At 49.1% G+C, this 18833-nt stretch overlaps 1 protein-coding gene across 3 annotated transcripts in view; it reads right to left on the bottom strand.

The window, feature by feature from the left end:
• The window catches only part of ACTR3B (actin related protein 3B), a 70073-nt gene that overhangs the window by 10383 nt on the left and 40857 nt on the right, over positions 1-18833 (bottom strand). Inside the window, exons 1-6 of one of the 3 annotated variants that reach the window (XM_043464225.1) lie at positions 15392-15440; positions 14370-14465; positions 13343-13450; positions 9701-9844; positions 7153-7326; positions 5640-5732 (exon numbers count right to left, since the gene is read on the bottom strand). In XM_043464225.1, coding sequence (XP_043320160.1) covers positions 5640-5732; positions 7153-7326; positions 9701-9844; positions 13343-13450; positions 14370-14414 — 564 coding nt within the window. In that variant the 5' untranslated portion in view covers positions 14415-14465; positions 15392-15440. Of the gene's footprint in view, positions 1-5639; positions 5733-7152; positions 7327-9700; positions 9845-13342; positions 13451-14369; positions 14466-15387; positions 15441-18833 lie in introns of those variants that run through there. The other 2 variants (XM_043464224.1, XM_043464223.1) reach the window with 2 other exon arrangements.

Genomic DNA, 18833 nt, shown 5'->3' with positions numbered 1-18833 from the left:
GGGATTAAAGATAACAAAAGTTCCACTCCTGTAACATCAAGTGTATTTTGTGCTAGGGGCTCTATACTTATTCTTCATCCAGCTTGACAGATTTGCAGCGCCCCCTGCCCACCATCCTGTGTACCTCAGCCGGCTTCCTCTCAAAACTGTAGGTGCAAAATAGCTGCATGTTCTGCTGGGATGGCAGTGTTTGGGTTCTGCTCTGCTCCCTGAAGAGATTTCAATGCCAACCGCTCCCTACAGGTTGGGATAACCTCAGAGTGACTAGCTGCTAATAGTGGCTCTCAGTTCAGCTGCACATCAAAATCATCTGGGAAGCTTAAAATCCAAATGCCCAGAAAATTATATCAGAATCTCGGGGTGAGACCCAGACATCTGTGTACTTACTGCTCCTGGGGTGATGCCCACAGACAGCCAGGGCCAAAAACATCTTGTTTCCAGCAGCATCTGCTGCCTGGAATGACTTGGCCTTGTGGGAAAGTCACGGGCCAAGAGTCAGCTCTCACACGCTAGTCCTCTCCAGACCCAACTTCCATCACACTTAGAGACTGAACAGAAGGGGAGGCATGTGAATACCCTTCTTTTTAAAAATTAATCTTTAAATTTTTCTTCTTTGCACAGGCTTTCTCTAGTTGCAGCCAGCAGGGGCTAGTCTTCATTGCAGTGTGTGGGCATCTCACCACGATGGCTTCCCTTGCTGTGGAGCAAGGGCTCAGTAGTTGCAGCTCACAGGCTCAGTAGTTGTGGGGCATGGGCCTAGTTGCTCCGTGGCATGTGGAATCTTGGACCAGGGATGGAACCTACGTCCCTTGCATTGGCAGGCAGATTCTTATCCACTGGACCACCAGGAAAAGTCCCATGAATAACCTTCTTATCTACAGGCCAGAATGAAATAAAAATTAGATTACGACTCCTTTTGTCTAAAACAATTGTTTGGCTTTTGCAAAGATTCTCAGTTTTCAAAGCTACATTGTATTCTCCACCAACTTTTTCTTGACTACTAGCTTGAGGAAGGTGTCAACTCAAGGCCCGAGGAGGTCGCAGGTGTTTTCAGTAGGGCCTACAATAAGCCTTCTGCTCACTTCACCATACAACACTTCCCCTACAGTTTCCACAACTGGGCCTGGGAAACACAAGAAATCCTGGCCCTACTGATCCAGGCGGTGCCTTGGGAGCAGGTGAGGCAAAGGGGAGACACCTTCCTCTGAAGCCAAGGGCAGGCCTCAGGGCCTCAGGGAGCTGCCTCAGAGCCTTCCCTGCAGGTTCCCCTATAGCCCTCTCTACCACCAGAGCTGCCCGTCTGAGCCTGTGGGGACTGGAGGGACTGTGCATGAAGGTAGAAGTCAGGAGCCCAGCCTACTGCAGGGCCTCGTGCCTGAGTGGGTAACCCAACAGGGCTCAGCAGACAGCAATCGTGAGCTTGTGTGGGTGCAAACCTGCTTCCTACTTCCTGGGTGGTTTACTGAGCACTTTGGAAGCCCCATGGCAGTGCCTGGGACACTGACAAGAGTGAGCCCAGCAGGCAGGAAGAAGCATCGGCAACAGAGAAGAGAATGACAGTAAGACTGGAGAGGAAAGACGATCCCAAAGACATGCCCGTTCAGCTCTCCGGAGCAAGATGCCCACGTGTTCTGCAGAAGCACTTGTATGTACCACGTCTAACCAGAAGAGGGCTTTAGAGTTACTTGTAAAATCCCACCGACCGTATATCCATGCATTTCATGAACACAGATGTCACAGTGGAAGGTTCTGTCCATAGCAAGCTCACGTCCACGCTCATGAGGAGGAGCTCATGACAGGAAGTGGGACCACAAGTACAGAGTGAATCTGAAGAAAAAGGCTGCCCGCCCAAGAGCCTGTAACCCGGGGTGACAGCCTCCAGAGACAACAGGCAGAGCAGTGGCCAGTGGGGGCCACGGGTCTCAGGGATAGAGAAGCCTGAAAACCACACTAACTCAAAAGATACAAGCACCTCTATGTTCACAACATTATTTATAATTGCCAAGATGTGGAAGCAATCTTAAGTGCCCATCAACAGATGAATGGATAAAGAAGATGTGGTACATATATACAATGAAATGTTACTCAGACATAAAATGAATGAAATAATGCCATTTGCAGCAACATGGATGGACCTGGAGGGCATTAGGCTAGAGGGATAAGGCAGAAAAAAATACTGTATGATATTACATATATGGAATATAAAAAAGAAATGAATGAACATACAAAAAAGAAATAAGACACAGCTATAAAGAACAATCTGCTTCCCTGGTGGCTCAGCTGGTAAAGAATCCTCTTGCAATGCGGGAGACCTGGGTTCAGTCTCTGGGTTGGGAAGATCCCCATTGTGTTGAGGTCCTTTAATGGACTGGAACCTGGTGGTACGGAGTCGACAATAAGAAAGTAAAAGAGAGAAAGAGGCTGATATTCCCTGGTTTACGCAGAGGACCAATAAAGCCCTTGACACAGGACTTGCATCGCTCACGAGGGCACCAGGCACCACCTCGAAGGGGTAAAGGCACAAAGTGCCTTCTCGAGAGGGTCTTAGAAGCCCGGGCAGGAAAGTGAGCACAACGGGTCTCCATGCTCCAGAGAATCAGCCAGAGAGAGATAGAGAGGAGAGAAAGAGAAACAAAAAAGACACGGGGACCTAAGCTCTGATGGAGCACAGGTGCTTCAATGATTTTTCTACCAGTATATATAGGCTGTGGTACAAGAAACTTCTTTCAGCAATGATAGAGATCAGAAAACCAAACGTACAGCAACCGTTACCAAGGGAACAAGGGGTAATAATAGTCACAAGGTCAGGAGACAATCCATATCTCCAGAAAGGGGAGCAAGACTAAGCAGTTTTGTTGTAAAGAGAATGTTTACCAAAGGAGACCCAAGCCTGCCTCACACAATGGCCTCAGTCCCTGGGAGCAGCGTGCTGCTCCGCTTGAAGAGGGACAAAGGACTCATGAGAGAGAGCACGTAGGAATCCTCCTGTCAAACACCCCCTGACACCCCTGGAGAAGAGAACAGCTACGCACTCCAGTATTCTGGCCTGGAAAAGTCCATGGAATGAATAGTGCATGGGGTCTCAAAGAGTCGGACACAACTAAGCAACTTTCACTTTTCATGGAGAACAATCAGTGGTTACCAGTAGGATCAGGGGGAAGAGGCCAGATACGAGTAGGGGATTAAGAGATACAAGCTATTCTGCATAAAATAAATAAACTACAAAGATATACTGTACAACTCGGGGAATATAGCCAGTATTTTATAATAACTACAAGTCCAAGACCAATTGCTCCATTTCACCTAGGTCCATCTAGTTCTAGGGCTGAGGGTCGTCCTCTATGAAGGAGCTCAGGCTACCAGGCCATCTCTACTTCCTATACTACTACTGAAAGTGAACTCAGCTGTCTAATAGAAAAATCTCACCCCATCATGAACCTTCATAACCACTGGCACAAGTTTCGTTTCCATTTCAATGAAATGGAGACTAAAGAGAGCACAACTGCTCCATGTTTTCACGGACAAGACACAGCTAATGTCGGGTGAGATTTAAGAAGTAAAGAGAATAAAGCGTGGATTTTACTAAACTTTAATATTCTCCTCTGTCTCTAGTTTCCCTTTCTTGCACATTTGATTGGAGGAGAGATGTTTAATTAAGCACATGTAACAATAAAAATCAAATCCCACTGGCCTCCAAAGTCAAATTCCCTGAGGGGTCTCAGTCCCTTTGCCGAATCCCCAGGTTGTGAAATCTGTTGTGGGTCCTAGAACTTTCTTAACAGTGCGAGAATTTTTTTAGTATAATTGTTCTGCCTCCTGAGAAATCTGTATGCAGGTCAGGAAGCAACAGTTAAAACTAGACATGGAACAGTGGACTGGTTCCAAGTTGGGAAAGGAGTATGTCAAGGCTGTATATTGTTACCTTGCTTATTTAACTTCTGTGCAGAGTACATCATGTGAAATGCTGGGCTGGATGAAGCACAAGCTGGAATCAAGATTGCTGGGAGAAATATCAATAGCCTCAGATATGCAGATGACATCACCCTTATGGCAGAAGCGAAGAGGAACTAAAGAGCCTCTTGATGAAAGTGCAAGTGGAGAGTGAAAAAGCTGGCTTAAAACTCAACATTCTAAAAAAGAAGACCATGGCATCTGGTCCCATCAATTCATGGCAAATAGATGGTGAAACAGTGGAAACAGAGACTTTATTTTCTTGGGCTCCAAGATCACTGCAGATGGTGACTGCAGTGATGAAACTGAAAGACGCTTGCTCTTTTGAAGAAAAGCTATGACCAACGTAGATGGCATATTAAAAAGCAGAGACATTACTTTGCTGACAAAGGTCCATCTAGTCAAAGCTATCGCTTTTCCAGTAGTCATGCATGGATGTGAGAGTTGGACCATAGAGAAAGCTAAGCACTGAAGTATTGATGCTTTTGAACTATGGTGTATCACTTATGACAACAGAGAATGAGATGGTTGGACTTAACGGAAATGAGTTTGAGCAAGCTCTGGGAGTGGGTGATGGACAGGGAAGCCTGGCGTGCTGCAGTCCATGGGGTCACAAATAGTCGGACATGACTGAGTGAGTGAACTGAACTGAACTATAAAAACCAAATTATAATTTGTTTTCACCCATAAAAAGTTGTCTACATAGGAAAATGTTCCTATAATAAAAATAATAAATGTTAACTATAAAATTTCAAATAATTTTAAAACACAAAAAGTAGAAAGTAAAATTTATCCATCTCCAAACCCCAAAGGTATTTTATTTTCTTTGAGTTTGGCATATATCATTCAAAACCTTTTCAAACATATATGTATGTATGTATATAACATACACAAACTACATTTTAAATAAAATCAAATAATAGTATATATAAGTTTTACGATTTGCCTTTTCACTTAACATGTACTATAACATCTCTTCATTTGAATTTACATTGACTCACCTCATTCTTTTTGAAGACTGCACAGGATTCTACTGTGTATGCCCTCACTGCTGGGCCTGACGGTCCCCTCTAAGCTCAGCCCCCCGAGCTGAGGAGGTAAGACTCGGCAGAGGGCAGCCACGGGTGAGGGAGGGCCAGCTGACCGCCACTTCCTGCTCTCAACAACCAGATGTCAGCAGCATCTTTTATGCTGTAATTACACAGACTAGCCTTTTCTCATCTCAGGTTTCAAAACTCCCTGGTCACACAGAATTTTGGAAACATTATTACATGGGTATTTTCCACCTGATGCTTCATTCAGGATCTGACTTCCTTCTGGCAACAGTGCATGTGGTGCAAACCTAAACATGCGTGAAGCAACACCAGCGAATTCATGGAGAGCAGGGGGGGAAGGGCTGCCTTTATCTTTCGGTCACTATGCAGGGTTAAAACTGTCCAATTTAAAATATAGCTGGCCAGATAAGAATAAAGATACAAGAAGACTTAAAGACTTCCGGTTAACTGAGCCCTATTTCCAAACATTTACATCATAGCCACTCCAAGAAGAACATTTCACCAGTATGCTGGCCTTTAACAGATCCTACAAGACCGGGGTGAGACAGGAACGTCTGCACACTGATGGTAAGAACCTATTCTTCTAAGAATGCTGGGCCTTAGACTGTGGGATGAAACCCAGGCAGCTCATACCTTATACAGCGGACGGCGAACGTCGATGGGGCAGTTCTGTATGACTTCATCAACCACCTCCGAGATGGACTCCATGAAATCCGGGTTGGCAAACTGCATTTTGTACAAATATAAAAGAAACATTACATACTTCTCTCAATCATTTTTTTTTAAGTGACTTTAATAAATACGGAATGTACTGTAACTTTTAAAGCCTTCAGGCTGGAATGACCACGTCAAATGTTAGTATGTCAAGCGAACCCAAGTGAGTGTGCATGGGGTGATGGTGACACGTCCCGGCGACATGTGTGGGCTCAGTGAGGGGAAAACATCACACGGGAGCCAATAGCGCCCAACCCTGCGTCAGGACACACCAGGAATCCTGCTGTCTGAGGCTATAAATCATGTGTGTGTGATGTTATGGAAACACTGTGAGTACAGAACAAGTGTATCACTTATGAGTATTAATGTCATGTAAAAATTAGCTAGGATGCAAGAGAAAACACAGCCAATGAATGACCACACTGTAAACCTGAGCCAGAAACCTGGCGGGGGTGCAAGGGGGGACGGTTCAGGGGGGCGGCTTTTAAATGAAACAATACGGTGACGGTCACGCCACTGAGTAAACAGTCTTCAGTTCAGTACTGTAAGTCAAATAAGGTAAAGTGCAAAAGAATTTGATTTTAAAAATTTGAACCATGCTTTAAAAATCAAGGACACCTTTTAACGGACTCAAGAAGGTAACATCCGGGTGCTCGCCGGGTGCTGTCCACTGGTCATGGCTGGCTTTATGTCTGTGTTAAATCTATAATATCAGAGGGCACGAATGAGTGTTAGACTGTGGCGAGGCGACACTGTGAGCCATCTCCCTGCACAAAAGGTCACGCATACCTGGAAACAGGCAGCAGCGTGTAACCTACCTAGCAAAAGCAAACTGAATTAGAAAAATAAACCAAAATACAAATACAACCTATTTTATTTAAACCTTAAAATGTTGTCTCTTCATTACTTTATCTGTAAGAGTAATAACTCTCTGTGACCATAGTTAACACGGTGAGGCCTGTACTTCCTAAAGCCCGAATAACTGACGGAAAGGTGCTGCTCAGACAGGAGCTCTAACTTGCAGCAGGAAACAGGGCAGGACCCACCGTCCAGGGCTCAGAACTGGAGTTGGGACGGGCCGTCACAAAGAATGGGAAGGTCACGTGCCCTCCTGCGCCCAACTGATGGTCTGCCAGGATTAACTAGTTCTCCAGTCACTACGAGAGCAACTCCATTTCCATTATCCTCTACTGCTCTCAAAGCGGCTTCCTAATCACTCATTAGCTGTTTTTTTAACAGAAAGCCGGGTCTAAAGAGGGCAACAGTCAAGCAGGTGATCACACAGGGCGCTGTAACATCTGCAGGGCCTACGGCGGGCGCCCAGCGGGCCTCACGGGAAGGCGGCCCGAGGACTGCTGCCCACGTACACCAGGGGGCAGCATCGCTCCACCACACACGGCGGACGTCACTCTCACAAAGCCCGCAGCTTTACCTCCGGGTGAAAGAAAATCTCAGGGCCCAGGAACCTTTCGTAGCCGACATCTATGACGAACTTCTTCTGGTTGATGGCGTTGATCCCCGTGTACTGTTTGATCCACTTCCGAGGATCCACGTCGTACTTGGCGAACTCCTTGACTATGTCAGGGCAGATGTAGCAGTATTTCTCCTGCAGATACACACACACAGAAGTCACCAGAGCCTGCCTCTGACCAAGACCCAGTAACCTCCAGCCCTGGACATCCCAAAACCAGTCCTGCCCGCTCATCACAACTCCAGTGCGGACACGGTCAAGCCTCACAGGCTTCTCATGACTTCGCTCTGGACTGTGAGTGAACCTGCTTGCTTTGCAGCTCGGCTATTAATCTCAGCCTTCCCCTGCCATATTCTGCTGCTCATCAGCTGAAGTACTGTCTGACGGCATGCACTAAGCATTCTGTCTCCACCTCCGGTCTCCTCATTCCTCGTGGCCCCACGCGGCGCCTGCCCGGGCACTCGCGGCTGTCCACCGGGACCAGCAAACCCGCGCTGCAGCCCCACGCAGAACGCAGCCGACTCCACCCCATGCCAGACACGGCTGCCCACGGGTCGTGAACCTGCTGTGCAGTCTGACACGGCACGGCCACCAGCTCCACGACACGGACACGCAGGACTCACGACAAAACACACACACCCCCTGCCCGCTGGAGCGCACACCCCAGCGGAGAGTCAGGAGCGTAAGCAATGGCCGTGACGAATAAGCAGATGACAGGGCACGGTGTAAGGTGCCAGGCACCACGGACAGAAGAGGCCAACAGGCAGGACGGAGCGGCCGTGCACTGCGGCCTGAGAACCCGCTCCTGGTTTTCACCCCAGCACCAGCCTGAGACGTGGCATCTCGTGATGCCCCCCTGGGGATCTCTAGTCCATCACCTGTCCTGAGAGCTGACCTCAGCAGAGCAGCAGGTGGCTCTTGGGTACCAGATCCTGAAATAAGCTTCCTGTGGGCAACGTGGGCTGCCAGGACCGTGAATGCCGGGCCCACTAGTCAGGCCTGCAGAGACCACCCCTGTGGGGTGCAGGGGCTCCACCACCTTTCCAGGACGCCCCCGCCCTGGTCTCAGGGGAGTGAGGGGAGGACTAACCGCAGGCCGGGCAGCTGGCTGGAGGGACAGGGGTCTCTCTCCCCACCACCTCAGAGCTGAGCCACACGCTGAGCGGCCTGAACGCACCAGATCCAGGTTCGGAGTCAGCACCGGGCCCCAGAGAGCCCGCGACAAAGGAAAGGCTGCCACGGGGACCTGGAAAGCAGCCCCTCAGTCACCGCTCAGGGCTCCGCTCCCCCACGTCCACCCCGAGGGCCAGTCAGAAGGGGCGGGGAGGGGACCAAAAGAAAGGCAAGGAAGGGAGGGCAAATGGGGGAGGTTTTAGTCTAAAAGGACACTCCCGTGACATTCCCAGGGGGAGAGGGCAGATCTGGGGTTGGGCCGGGGCTGCAAGCTTGGCTCTGAGGCACCCCCTCCCTGGAAGCTCCCATCCTGGACACCCAGGGCAGCGGGGGCCCCTCCTCGCAGGAGCCCCAGCCCCAGAACACCTGTGCTCACCGAGGGCGGGGAATCGAGGGAGTGCCCCATGGTCCCTTTCCTTCAAGCCCCTCACTGGGTGTTTAATGGGGGGCAGGCGGGGGAGGCTAAAGCCCCTGAGGTTCAGGCACTGTGTGCTCTATGAGAAGGGGGGACGCCCAAGGCCCCCTGTCACCCCCACACTTAAATGCTTCTCCTTAAACAAACGAAACCCCTGCTCTTCATCTATATAATAATCACCCTTGTGTTATGAAGACTCTCTTGCATTTTGGCTAAAGTGAAAAACAGTGATGTGTCCTGATCTTCAGTAATCTGTCCTGATTTTCAACCTGAAAAGAAAGCTCCTTTAAAAAGGGTCTGTCAGCTGCTACATACAGAGAAACACAAAGACCAGACTGATGGGCCGGGTCAAGCGGGCACTTTTAGAAAGGACTGGTAAGACGTTTTTCTTCTCATCTTACTGATTTGATCTTAAAACCCTCTAACCTTTCCAGCACGGTCATTACAGTCTAGAAACGACAGGGGGCGGGGCAGGGGATCTGATCAATGACCCCATCCTGGAACAGCATTACTCTGCGCTGGAATTCACAGGGCTCAGAACCACAATCTGCAGGTGCTGGAAATGCGTCTGAACACTGGCTGACTTCACCAAACCCCTGACATCACTGCTGCTGCTGCTCCCGAAGCTAGAGATGAACTTGGAGGGAGGGGAGGCAGACACGCCCAGCTAACTGAAGTTCTAACTTAATTAGGCTCCTTGAAATGATGCTGGACTGGGGCCGGTGCTCAACCCCGGCCACCAAGCTGCTCTCATTAACAGCGGGAACCCCCGCAAGCATAAACGGATGGAGACCCACGTTCTCAGGGAGGGAGCAGGAAGGACAATGAAGCCAAGCTGGGGGCAGAGGCGGTGGCAGCAAGGGAAGCCTCCAAACACCATTTCTCTCACCCCCAGACCGGCCTGCCCCCAGCTGTCTCTACCTTGATGGCTTTGGCGGTCTCCAGCGACTGCTCCGGGGGGATCCCCGCCTCCCGCTCCCGCAGCAGCTGCTGGATGAAATAGGTGATATCCCGCCCTGCGATGGGGATGTGCTTGATGCAGCTCCCAATCACGTAGCCTTCTGCCTGGGGAAGGAGAGGAGGGGAGGCCTGTAAGTGAGCCCAGGAGGCGCGGGCTCCTGGCGCTGAGTCAGCCCTGCCCCAGCCCCGCCCCGCCGGACACCATGGCGTTTCCTGCGGCCGCACTCTACTGCGGAGGGCTCGCTCAGGCCTGGAAGCAAGCGCGGTTCCCTTAGCAGAACCTGACGTTTTCATCAAGAATGTGAAGAGAAAACCCTGTAAAACAGTCATTTCCAGAAAGTACGGCTGCCTGTCAGAACAACGGATGAATCCTCCTTTTGTTCCTCTAACGAAAAGGAAAAGGTTTTATTCATAACTGTTACAGCAACTAGAAATGGACCTGTAGAGAAAAGTCAGCAAGCTGGTTAGCGGGCAGGACGCAGGTTCCAACAACCTGGACTCAGTCCGGTTCCACTGGTGTGGGCTGAGGGACCGTGGATGCTGGCAACACGTTTCAGCCGCGGCGCCTTCATCCGTTCTGTGGGGCAGATGGGGCTGATGTTGGTGGTGCAGCCTTCATGGGCGAGTCCAGCACCCAGCCCTGTCCTGGGCAGGTAGTAAGCTCCCAGTAAGCGATCCCCTCCGCTGTGCAGTGAGCGGCACTGCTCGGGGATGCCTGGTCAGTCTCCTGAGCGCTCTGCCGCGGGGACCATGCTGGAAGGGGCTGGGCTGTCCTCCGCCGGTGCCAGCAGGGAGCTGCAGCCCGGCGCCCCCACCCACTGCCCTGCGGGCACAGCCGCCACACAAGCCAGGCTGGGCACCTCCAGCTCGCTCCAGGAGCTGACGGTCAGCAAGAAGCCCAACCCCAGCTTCCTCGAGTGAAGAAGGGACCCTCACAGTCTCCCATGAAGCCCTGTCTCCTGGGCCACATGCCCCTGAGACAGAGCGGACAGAGGTGGCTCCATGTTACGGCGTGTCAGTCCTAACAACTGTAAGCACAGACCCCATCACCAGTTAAGTTGCAGGAACAAGTCCCTGCATTATGCTTTTGGTTATATATCTTTCTAAGCTCGTACATACACCAACCCCAATAATTCCTCTTGGGGTTCCTTCTGATGTAACTCCGTCTAGCAGAGAAGCTGTGGCCTTTCCAAAAAGTCCAAGCCATTTATTAAATATTTTAAGATCGAGACAAAAAATATAAACCAATTATTAAAAAAATAAAAGATCAACATAAACACTCATAAGAATATGAGCTCTCTCTGACACAAACCACTCACAATTTTTATATTCTGTGCCTTGCGTTAGTCACCCAGTCTTTGTAACCAGCCAGGCTCCTCTGTCCACAGAATTCTCCAGGCAAGAATACTGGAGTGGGTTGCTATTCCCTTCTCCAGGGGATCTTCCTGACATAGGGATCAAACCCAGGTCTCCCGCACTGCAGTGGATTCTTTACCATCTATGCTTTATATATAACACCTTCTAAACTGAATTCAACCAGTGTTCAATCAGCTTCATCACAGCATTAAATATATTAAAACACCCCACAAACCAACAACAGGAAAATAAATGAGTGATGCTATACCCAGAGGATGGACTATTATGTAGTGACTATTTTTTTCACAGAATATTTAACCATATACTAGGGATAAACCAATACGCAAAATATAAATTTAGGATTACACTGTACAATCAGAATACAATTTCAGACACAGAATACTCTAATTCCGCTTAAAATATGTACACACGTATTTAAGAGCTTAGAAAAGATATATAACCAAAAGCATAATGCAGTCCTCTGGGTGGGTATTACAGGTCTTTTTATTTTCTTCTCTATTTTGTCCTGATTTTGTTCAACAAATGTCATTTTTATAATCAGGAAAATAATGGAACTAAGAAACAGATAAAAAGCTGAACAGCAGCTTTCCCTGTGGGCCTGAACACCACGTAGAATTTTTCTTTTCTTCTCCTCAACCAGATGCAAGAGGGAGGCAAAGAGCAGGGCACCGCCCAGACCCAGGTCTGCCCTGTCTCTGAGGGCACGACCTCAGCGTGGAGGCCAGCCCTCAGCGGTAACTCGAGGGCCTCCAACGCTGGGCACGGCCCTCAAGAGCGGGGAGGGCTCAGGGCCCAGCGGAGGGCGCTCCGCCGGCACAGAGAAGGCTCTGCCCCGTCTCTCACCCCCCGGGGCGGGCGGCACGCTGGCAGGGGGGCAGGCGGGAGGAATGTGGCTTTATCCTCCTGACTGTGGACACAGGAACTTTCCCCTGCAGTGAACACTGGCCTTCCAGGAATTAAAGCCTCAGCATGTCAGTACATCACTCCTCGACTGCCTGAAATAAAGTGGTGACTATTTTTTCAATTAAATGAATTGCTTTAAGAAACAACCACCACCACCCAGTTTGCATTACACAGACACACACCCCCATATATGCAGAAAACACACTTGCAGTAACCATTGATAACTAGTAACAGGGTTGAATCTGAGTCTGGAGGAGGAAGATGAGGAATCAGAGGGGGTCTGACTGTCCACGGTGCGCCCCCTGCAGGCAGCTTCGATTCATCTTTAAAAAAGCAAACTTCAAATAATTTGCTTCCCTGGTGGTTCAGCTGGTAAAGAATTGCCTGCAATGCGGGAGACCTGGGTTCAATCCCTGGGTTGGCAAGATCCCCCTTGGAGAAGGGAACAGATACCCACTCCAGTATTCTGGCCTGGAGAATTCTATGGACCGTATAGTCAATGGGGTCACAGAGTTGGACACGACTAAGTGACTTTCACTTTCAAATAGTTAACTTAATCCGCTGGATGGAAAGAAAAAACAGATACTGTCTCTTGAAGCCTGAATTAAGAAATCACTTCTCTAATACTATGAAATCTAAAACCAAAAAATAACATTGCAGGGTATTCTGCAGGCCAAAACGAACAATCATCCCTTGAAAGTGAAAATCAGTCATGCCCAACTCTGCAACTCTATGGACTGTATTTCCTCTGTCCGTGGGATTCTGCAAGCAAAAATACTGGAGTGTGATGCCGTTCCATTCTCCAGGGAATCTTTCCAACCCAGGGATCAAACCTCGGTCTCCTGCATTGCAGGCAGGTTCTTTACCATCTGAACCACCAGGGAATCTCCCTTTCTTGGCTCTTAAATAAGAAGCAAGAAGCGATTCCTCTAAAGCAAGAGCTGGGTCAAGCTACCCACCTCTTGTCACAGAGCAAAGAGGTCATCCTGAGCTACTGATACCCAAGCGGACAGCTCAGAACGTGAGCCAGGAAGACCCCCTGGTGATGTACCCCAGGATCACACGGAGCCCAGGAGACCCCAAACCACTGCTGACATTCTGAGTGAAGGAACCCCCCCACTGCAGATCTCAAACCGCCAGCACCAGACACTGGGCGTCGTCTTCTTTCTCAGTCCTGGGTTTAAAACTCCTGTTACCTTTGCTGAGTACAGCCATGTCTTCTAAAGTGGTGTCTTAACTCCAGAAGGGTGTTTTCCCTCCGTCTTTTCCCTCACCTCAGATCGGGTGAGGCCCGCAGAGCAAAGCCCTGAATATGCCGCTTACCACTGGGATGGCGTGGGTGACCCCATCCCCGCTGTCGATGACGATCCCCGTTAACGTGCGTTCGCCCACCTGTCGCGATGTCCATGAGGCGGCCAGGGCCAGCACTGCCTGCACGGGAGACACGGAGGCCGTGAGCCTCGGGGAGACGCTTCCCAAGGACCCAAGGGTTCTCAGGTTCAGTCAAGCCTTCTCTTACTCAACAAGCCTGAGTAACTCCTTCCCTTCCCCACCCTCCATCTTCCCCCCAGAATTCAAACCCATCCCATGGGGGACTAACATGCAAATTCTGTAGGCATCACCTGAGGAGTCAAGCTTTCCACAAAATAAACCAGAGTCTTGCAAAGAAAAGCTGGTGAGAACCACCAGAGGCCATGGCATGTGCTATCTCCCAGATTAATTTTCCATGTAACTCCTCCTCCTTTTTCTTAGAAGTGAAGAACGAGAGTATGCAGAAAATATTTTGGGAGACACTTTTTAAAAATTTATTCCCCAAAATCTCAGTCAGTTTCTTTATATAAGAGTGGCAGATAAATAACAACAACCAAAACCAACAAAAACCCCACATTACGAACAATTAGCTTCTGCAAGCTCATGGAGCCCAAATCCCAAAGGGGGGCCCTCTAGAGGCCCTTGTTTTGTTTTTCAGCAGATTCTAGAGCATCTTTTCCTTTTTATGATCAGAAGTGGAGGAAGCCAAAAAAGAACCATTGTCTCGAGTTTGTCACACAAAGAATACCTGAGATGCTAATGTATGTGAAAAGGCAAAAGCTGGACAACTCCATACCAGCAATAAAAACACAGATCACAGAACATGGTCGCACAGTGTTTGAGTTCAAACCCAAACACCGTGTGTGTGTTTGTATGTGTGTGTTTCAGTCTGTCGGTTTGTATATGTGGGCGCGCGTGTGTGTGGAGGGTGCAGAAAAGGAAGAACGCGCGGCACTCTGACAACAGGGGCCTTCAGGACCACCTCCACTCCGAGACAGCCGCGGACACCTGAGAATCATAAAAACCTCTCTGCTCCTACCTGAACCGCAATGTAGAGTCCTGGGACGTTGAATGATTCAAACATAATTTCCGCGAGATACTCTCGGTTTTCTGGTGTATTCAGTGGCGGTTCTGTCTGTAAGAAAACATTCACTATATGTAGCGTTCACTGAAACTTCATGTCACTACAACAGAATCGTAAAAAAGTTACCCTAAAAGCATGATAACCTTTTCCTAATTTCACAGGTAGGGCGCACCCAGCGGGTACGCTAAAGAAATCTGCACTTTAAGAAACAGTCTTACAGGTTGGCCTAGGAGCTTTGACACAGCAGAGCAAAGACCTCTCTAAACACTCCTGCTCTTACTAGCCACCCCCAAAGCAAGAACCAGACACAGAAAAGCAAACTACCTTCGATAAGGCAGCACCCACACACCCTGAAGCTGAGGAGACCTGCGGCGAGTTGCGAAGGGCAGTAACACCCCCCATCCCGAGACAAGAGAGGACACCAAGAAGCGGGGGACCGCTGACTCCAGATCGCAGGCCAGCCACGCGGGTCTCCAGAGAAGAGCCGAAGCAGGGCGCCCCCGCGTGGAACAAGCCCAGTCTGAGCAGAGAAGAGCGGAGAAGCCCCCCTCCCCGAGCCCCAGCCGCCCTGACAGCACAGGCCACAGGGTCAGATGAGGCAGCTCTGCCATCGGTGGTGAGCAGAAAGGCCCACGCAGAAGCAGCTCCGCCCAGACCCGCTTCACCCGTGCCCGGCCCAAACTCACACGCACAGCGGCCCAGAAGAACTCCCCTCATTCCAGGATGAGGAAAGAACTCAAAGAGACCAGCCAAAGGCCGCATACAAACACCGCAAGAGAAAGGGAGGGAAGACAGAGAAGCAACAGGAAAAACGAACGAAAGACCAAAAAACATTTACCCAGAAAAAAACTAAGCAGGTGAAAATCATGGTAAAGACATTTCAGAAAATTCAAGTATCTGTTTTAAAATAACCACCACTATCAAAGAGGAGGAAGAAAACAGGATTACAGAAAGAGAAAAAGAATAAATAAACCTGCTTTTTGTCATTCAGCAGTATGTTGTGAACACTTTTCCATGTCAATAAATACGGATATACATCATATATTTAGGCTGCAAAAAAAAACAAAGAAAAAATAAATAAATAAAAATTCTCTGGTCCTTTAGGCAAAAAATTCCACATTACCCTTTGTTATAGACGGAGCTGTGTCTCCCAGAATTCCTACGCTGAAGCCTCAACCCTCATGTGAGTGCATCTGGAAACGAAGCCTCTAGGGAGGAAACGGGGCTACGTGAGGTCATGGGGAGCCCTAATTCCACAGGATCAATGTCCTTGCAAGAGAAGGAGGACAGCAGAGAGCTCTCTTTCGCGCCTGCACAGAGGGAAGACCGTGGAGGACACGCAGAGGTCAGCAAGAAGAGAGGTCTCGACAGACACCAACCCTGATGGCGCCTTGACTTCGGACCTAAAGCCTCCAGAACTCTGAGAGAACACGGTGGGATTTTATCATGCTGAGTCTGAGCAGCCCCTTCATGGATCATAGATCTGTCATGGCGAAGGGGCTTGCATAACTCAATGAAGGGATGAGCCATGCCCTGCAGGGCGATCCAAGATGGATGGGTCACGGTGGAGAGTTCTGACAAAACGTGGTTCATTGGAAGAGAAAATGGCAACCTACTCCAGTATTCCTGCCAGGAGAACCTCATGAATAGTATGAAAAGGCAAAAAGATAGGGCATCAGAAGATGGACCCCCCCAGGTCAAAAGGTATCCAATATGATACTGGGGAAGAGCGGAGAAATAGCTCCAGATACTTTGGCCACCTGATGACAAGAGCCATCTCACTGGAAAAGACCCTGATGCTGGGAAAGACTGAGGGCAGGAGAAGAGGGTGACAGAGGATGAGGTGATTGGATGGCATCACCGACTCTATGGACGAGTTTAAGCAAACTCCAGGAGACAGTGAAGGACAGGGAAGCCTGGCGAGCTGCAGCCCACAGGGTTGCAAAGAGTCAGACCCGACTGAGCGACTGAACAACAACAAATGTTCGAGCACACCAAAACACCCTTAAAGCAGGCAAAGTACCGCCAGTCTCGGCCATCGGCACAGACTCGTGTGCACCACTGGGTCACTTACAGGGCCTTCAGGGCAGGAAGGTGTGGCCACACTGCCAGCCAATGGTGTTGCAAAAACAAATCTTCCCTGGTGGCTCAGCTGGTAAAGAATCTGCCTGCAATCGGGATCCCTAACCAGGATTCCCTGGTTGGGAAGATCCCCTGGAGAAGGGAAAGGTTCCAGTATTCGGGCCTGGAGAATTCCATGGACTGTATAGTCCATGGGGTCACAAAGAGTCGGACACCACTGAGCGACTTTCACTTTTAAATATATAAGAACCTGGGAGAATCTCATTCCTATGAAGCTTGCCTGATTAACTATTAGGAGATAAGCTTTAGCCAAACAATAAAAATGCAGAAAGTACAGCCAATGACTCACAGTGAGCAATTAATCCATTTAAGATGTAGAAATAAAGATTTTTCTCATAGCTATAGAACAGAATGTAAACACTGTAAATTAAAACAGCAGAACCACTATTGAGTTGAGAGGTATACATGGAAAGGAGGAAAGAATAAAAAGACATTGATACCCTTGCATCACGGAATCAAAAAATAATTGTTTTACTGATAGAGTATCACATACATTAGTATACATAACGTTATAGATGTAAATATTAGAATGTTTACTGGAAGTGCTCCTCAGTCGTGTCTAACTCCTTACAACCTCATGAACTACAGCCAGGCTCCTCCATTTGCGGAATTCTCCAGGCAGGAATACTGGAGCGGGGTGCTGTTCCCTTCTCCAGGGGATCTTCCTGACCCAGGGATCGAACCCCAGTCTCCTGTACTGCAGGCAGTTCTTTACCCTCTGAGCCACCGGGGAAGCCCAGTGTTTAGTAACAATCAGTCCAAGGCAGGTGACAGAGGAAAGGAAGAGGAGGGAAGAAAATGTGGAAATGTAACAACCCAGTCACCCTACAAATACAAGTAAATATGCAAGAGTATAGCTACATTTAAAAAGTTTTAAATACTGAGTCTTGGGACAAAAAAAGGGAAATACCAGAAAAGTCCAAATCTGGATTGTGGATGAGTTAGCAGCATCACATCAATGTTGATTTTCTAGTTTTGATAATTACACTGCGGTTACAAAAGATGTTAACAGAGGGAGCTGGAGGAACAGAATATGGAAGTAATCTGTAAAGATTTTTTAAAAACTTTCTGAAGTCTAACAAAATACTTACTTTTTGAAGTCTTTCAAAATATTTTAAACTATACAAATAAAAGTAACTAAAACAATTTTTTAAAATTATTGAATTATCGGGAAGAACTCACCCAATAGAAATCAGAGAGAAAAATCAAACCTGAGTTTTCAAACATGAGTACACAAACAAAACCCATCAAAACCAGGAACCACAGTGGGCAGCAAAACGGCTGCGCCAAGGCCACACCAGCCGGGCTAAGAGGAGAGCTCCGAGGTCCACCGGCGCCTTCGATGTCCCTAAGTTTGCAAAGTGACTTCCTCTCTCTATGCACAATTAGCGTGACCTCACAGGAGTCTAAACCGGGGCAGCACCTGGCATGTGTGAGACATTGTTACCGAAAGCATCAGCAAGTCGCAGTGAGGAACACGCCTGCCAGGAACACGGCCTCTTGGCTGAGACCACGAAACAAAAGCACGTTACCCTGTCCGGGCAAAAAACAAAAAGTGCCTCAGAGAGGCACTGTTTGTAAGATCATAAAAAACCTAAATGCCCATCACTGGGAACTGATGTAACAACTGACACCACGTCCGTAAACACAGCCTTCCGCAGCAGTTAAAGGATGGGCTCTACAGGTGCTGATACGAAACACTCTCGAATAAGCTGTTAAATGAACACTCCTGGGTGTTCTTCTGTGTCAACAACTTCAAAAAAAATAAACCAAGGTGTGTGGTGGAGAGGAACGGGAGCTGCCTGAAGGGCAGAGTGTCAGACTGTGAGATGGGAACGTTCCAGAGACCTGTCACAGCACAAGCTGAACACAGGAAACACCGCTGGACTAAACCAAACACTTACATACGGTTAGAGAGGTACGTTTCACACGGTGCTTTTCATCGCTGGGTTTAAAATAAAATAAAAAAACCGAGGTGTACAGCAGCGTGTGTCTCTCGTTACCACGGTACAAAACAAGCTCCTGCGCAGTTCCCAGGCCTGCACGCCACGCTCTCTGGTTAAGACCCAGGAAAGGCGGGGTCCTCTCGGGAACGCGCCCTCTCGGGAACACCCCTCTCGGGAACGCGCCCTCTCGGGAACGCGCCCTCTCGGGAACGCGCCCTCTGGGAACGCGCCCTCTCGGGAACGCGCCCTCTCGGGAACGCGCCCTCTGGGAACGCGCCCTCTCGGAAGGCGCCCTCTCGGGAACGCCCCCTCTCGCCACGCGCCCCCTCTC

This window comes from Cervus canadensis, chromosome 3 (genome assembly GCF_019320065.1).
Source record: "Cervus canadensis isolate Bull #8, Minnesota chromosome 3, ASM1932006v1, whole genome shotgun sequence".
Taxonomy (NCBI): Eukaryota; Metazoa; Chordata; class Mammalia; order Artiodactyla; family Cervidae; genus Cervus; species Cervus canadensis.
This window is presented reverse-complemented; position numbering and strand designations above follow the sequence as displayed.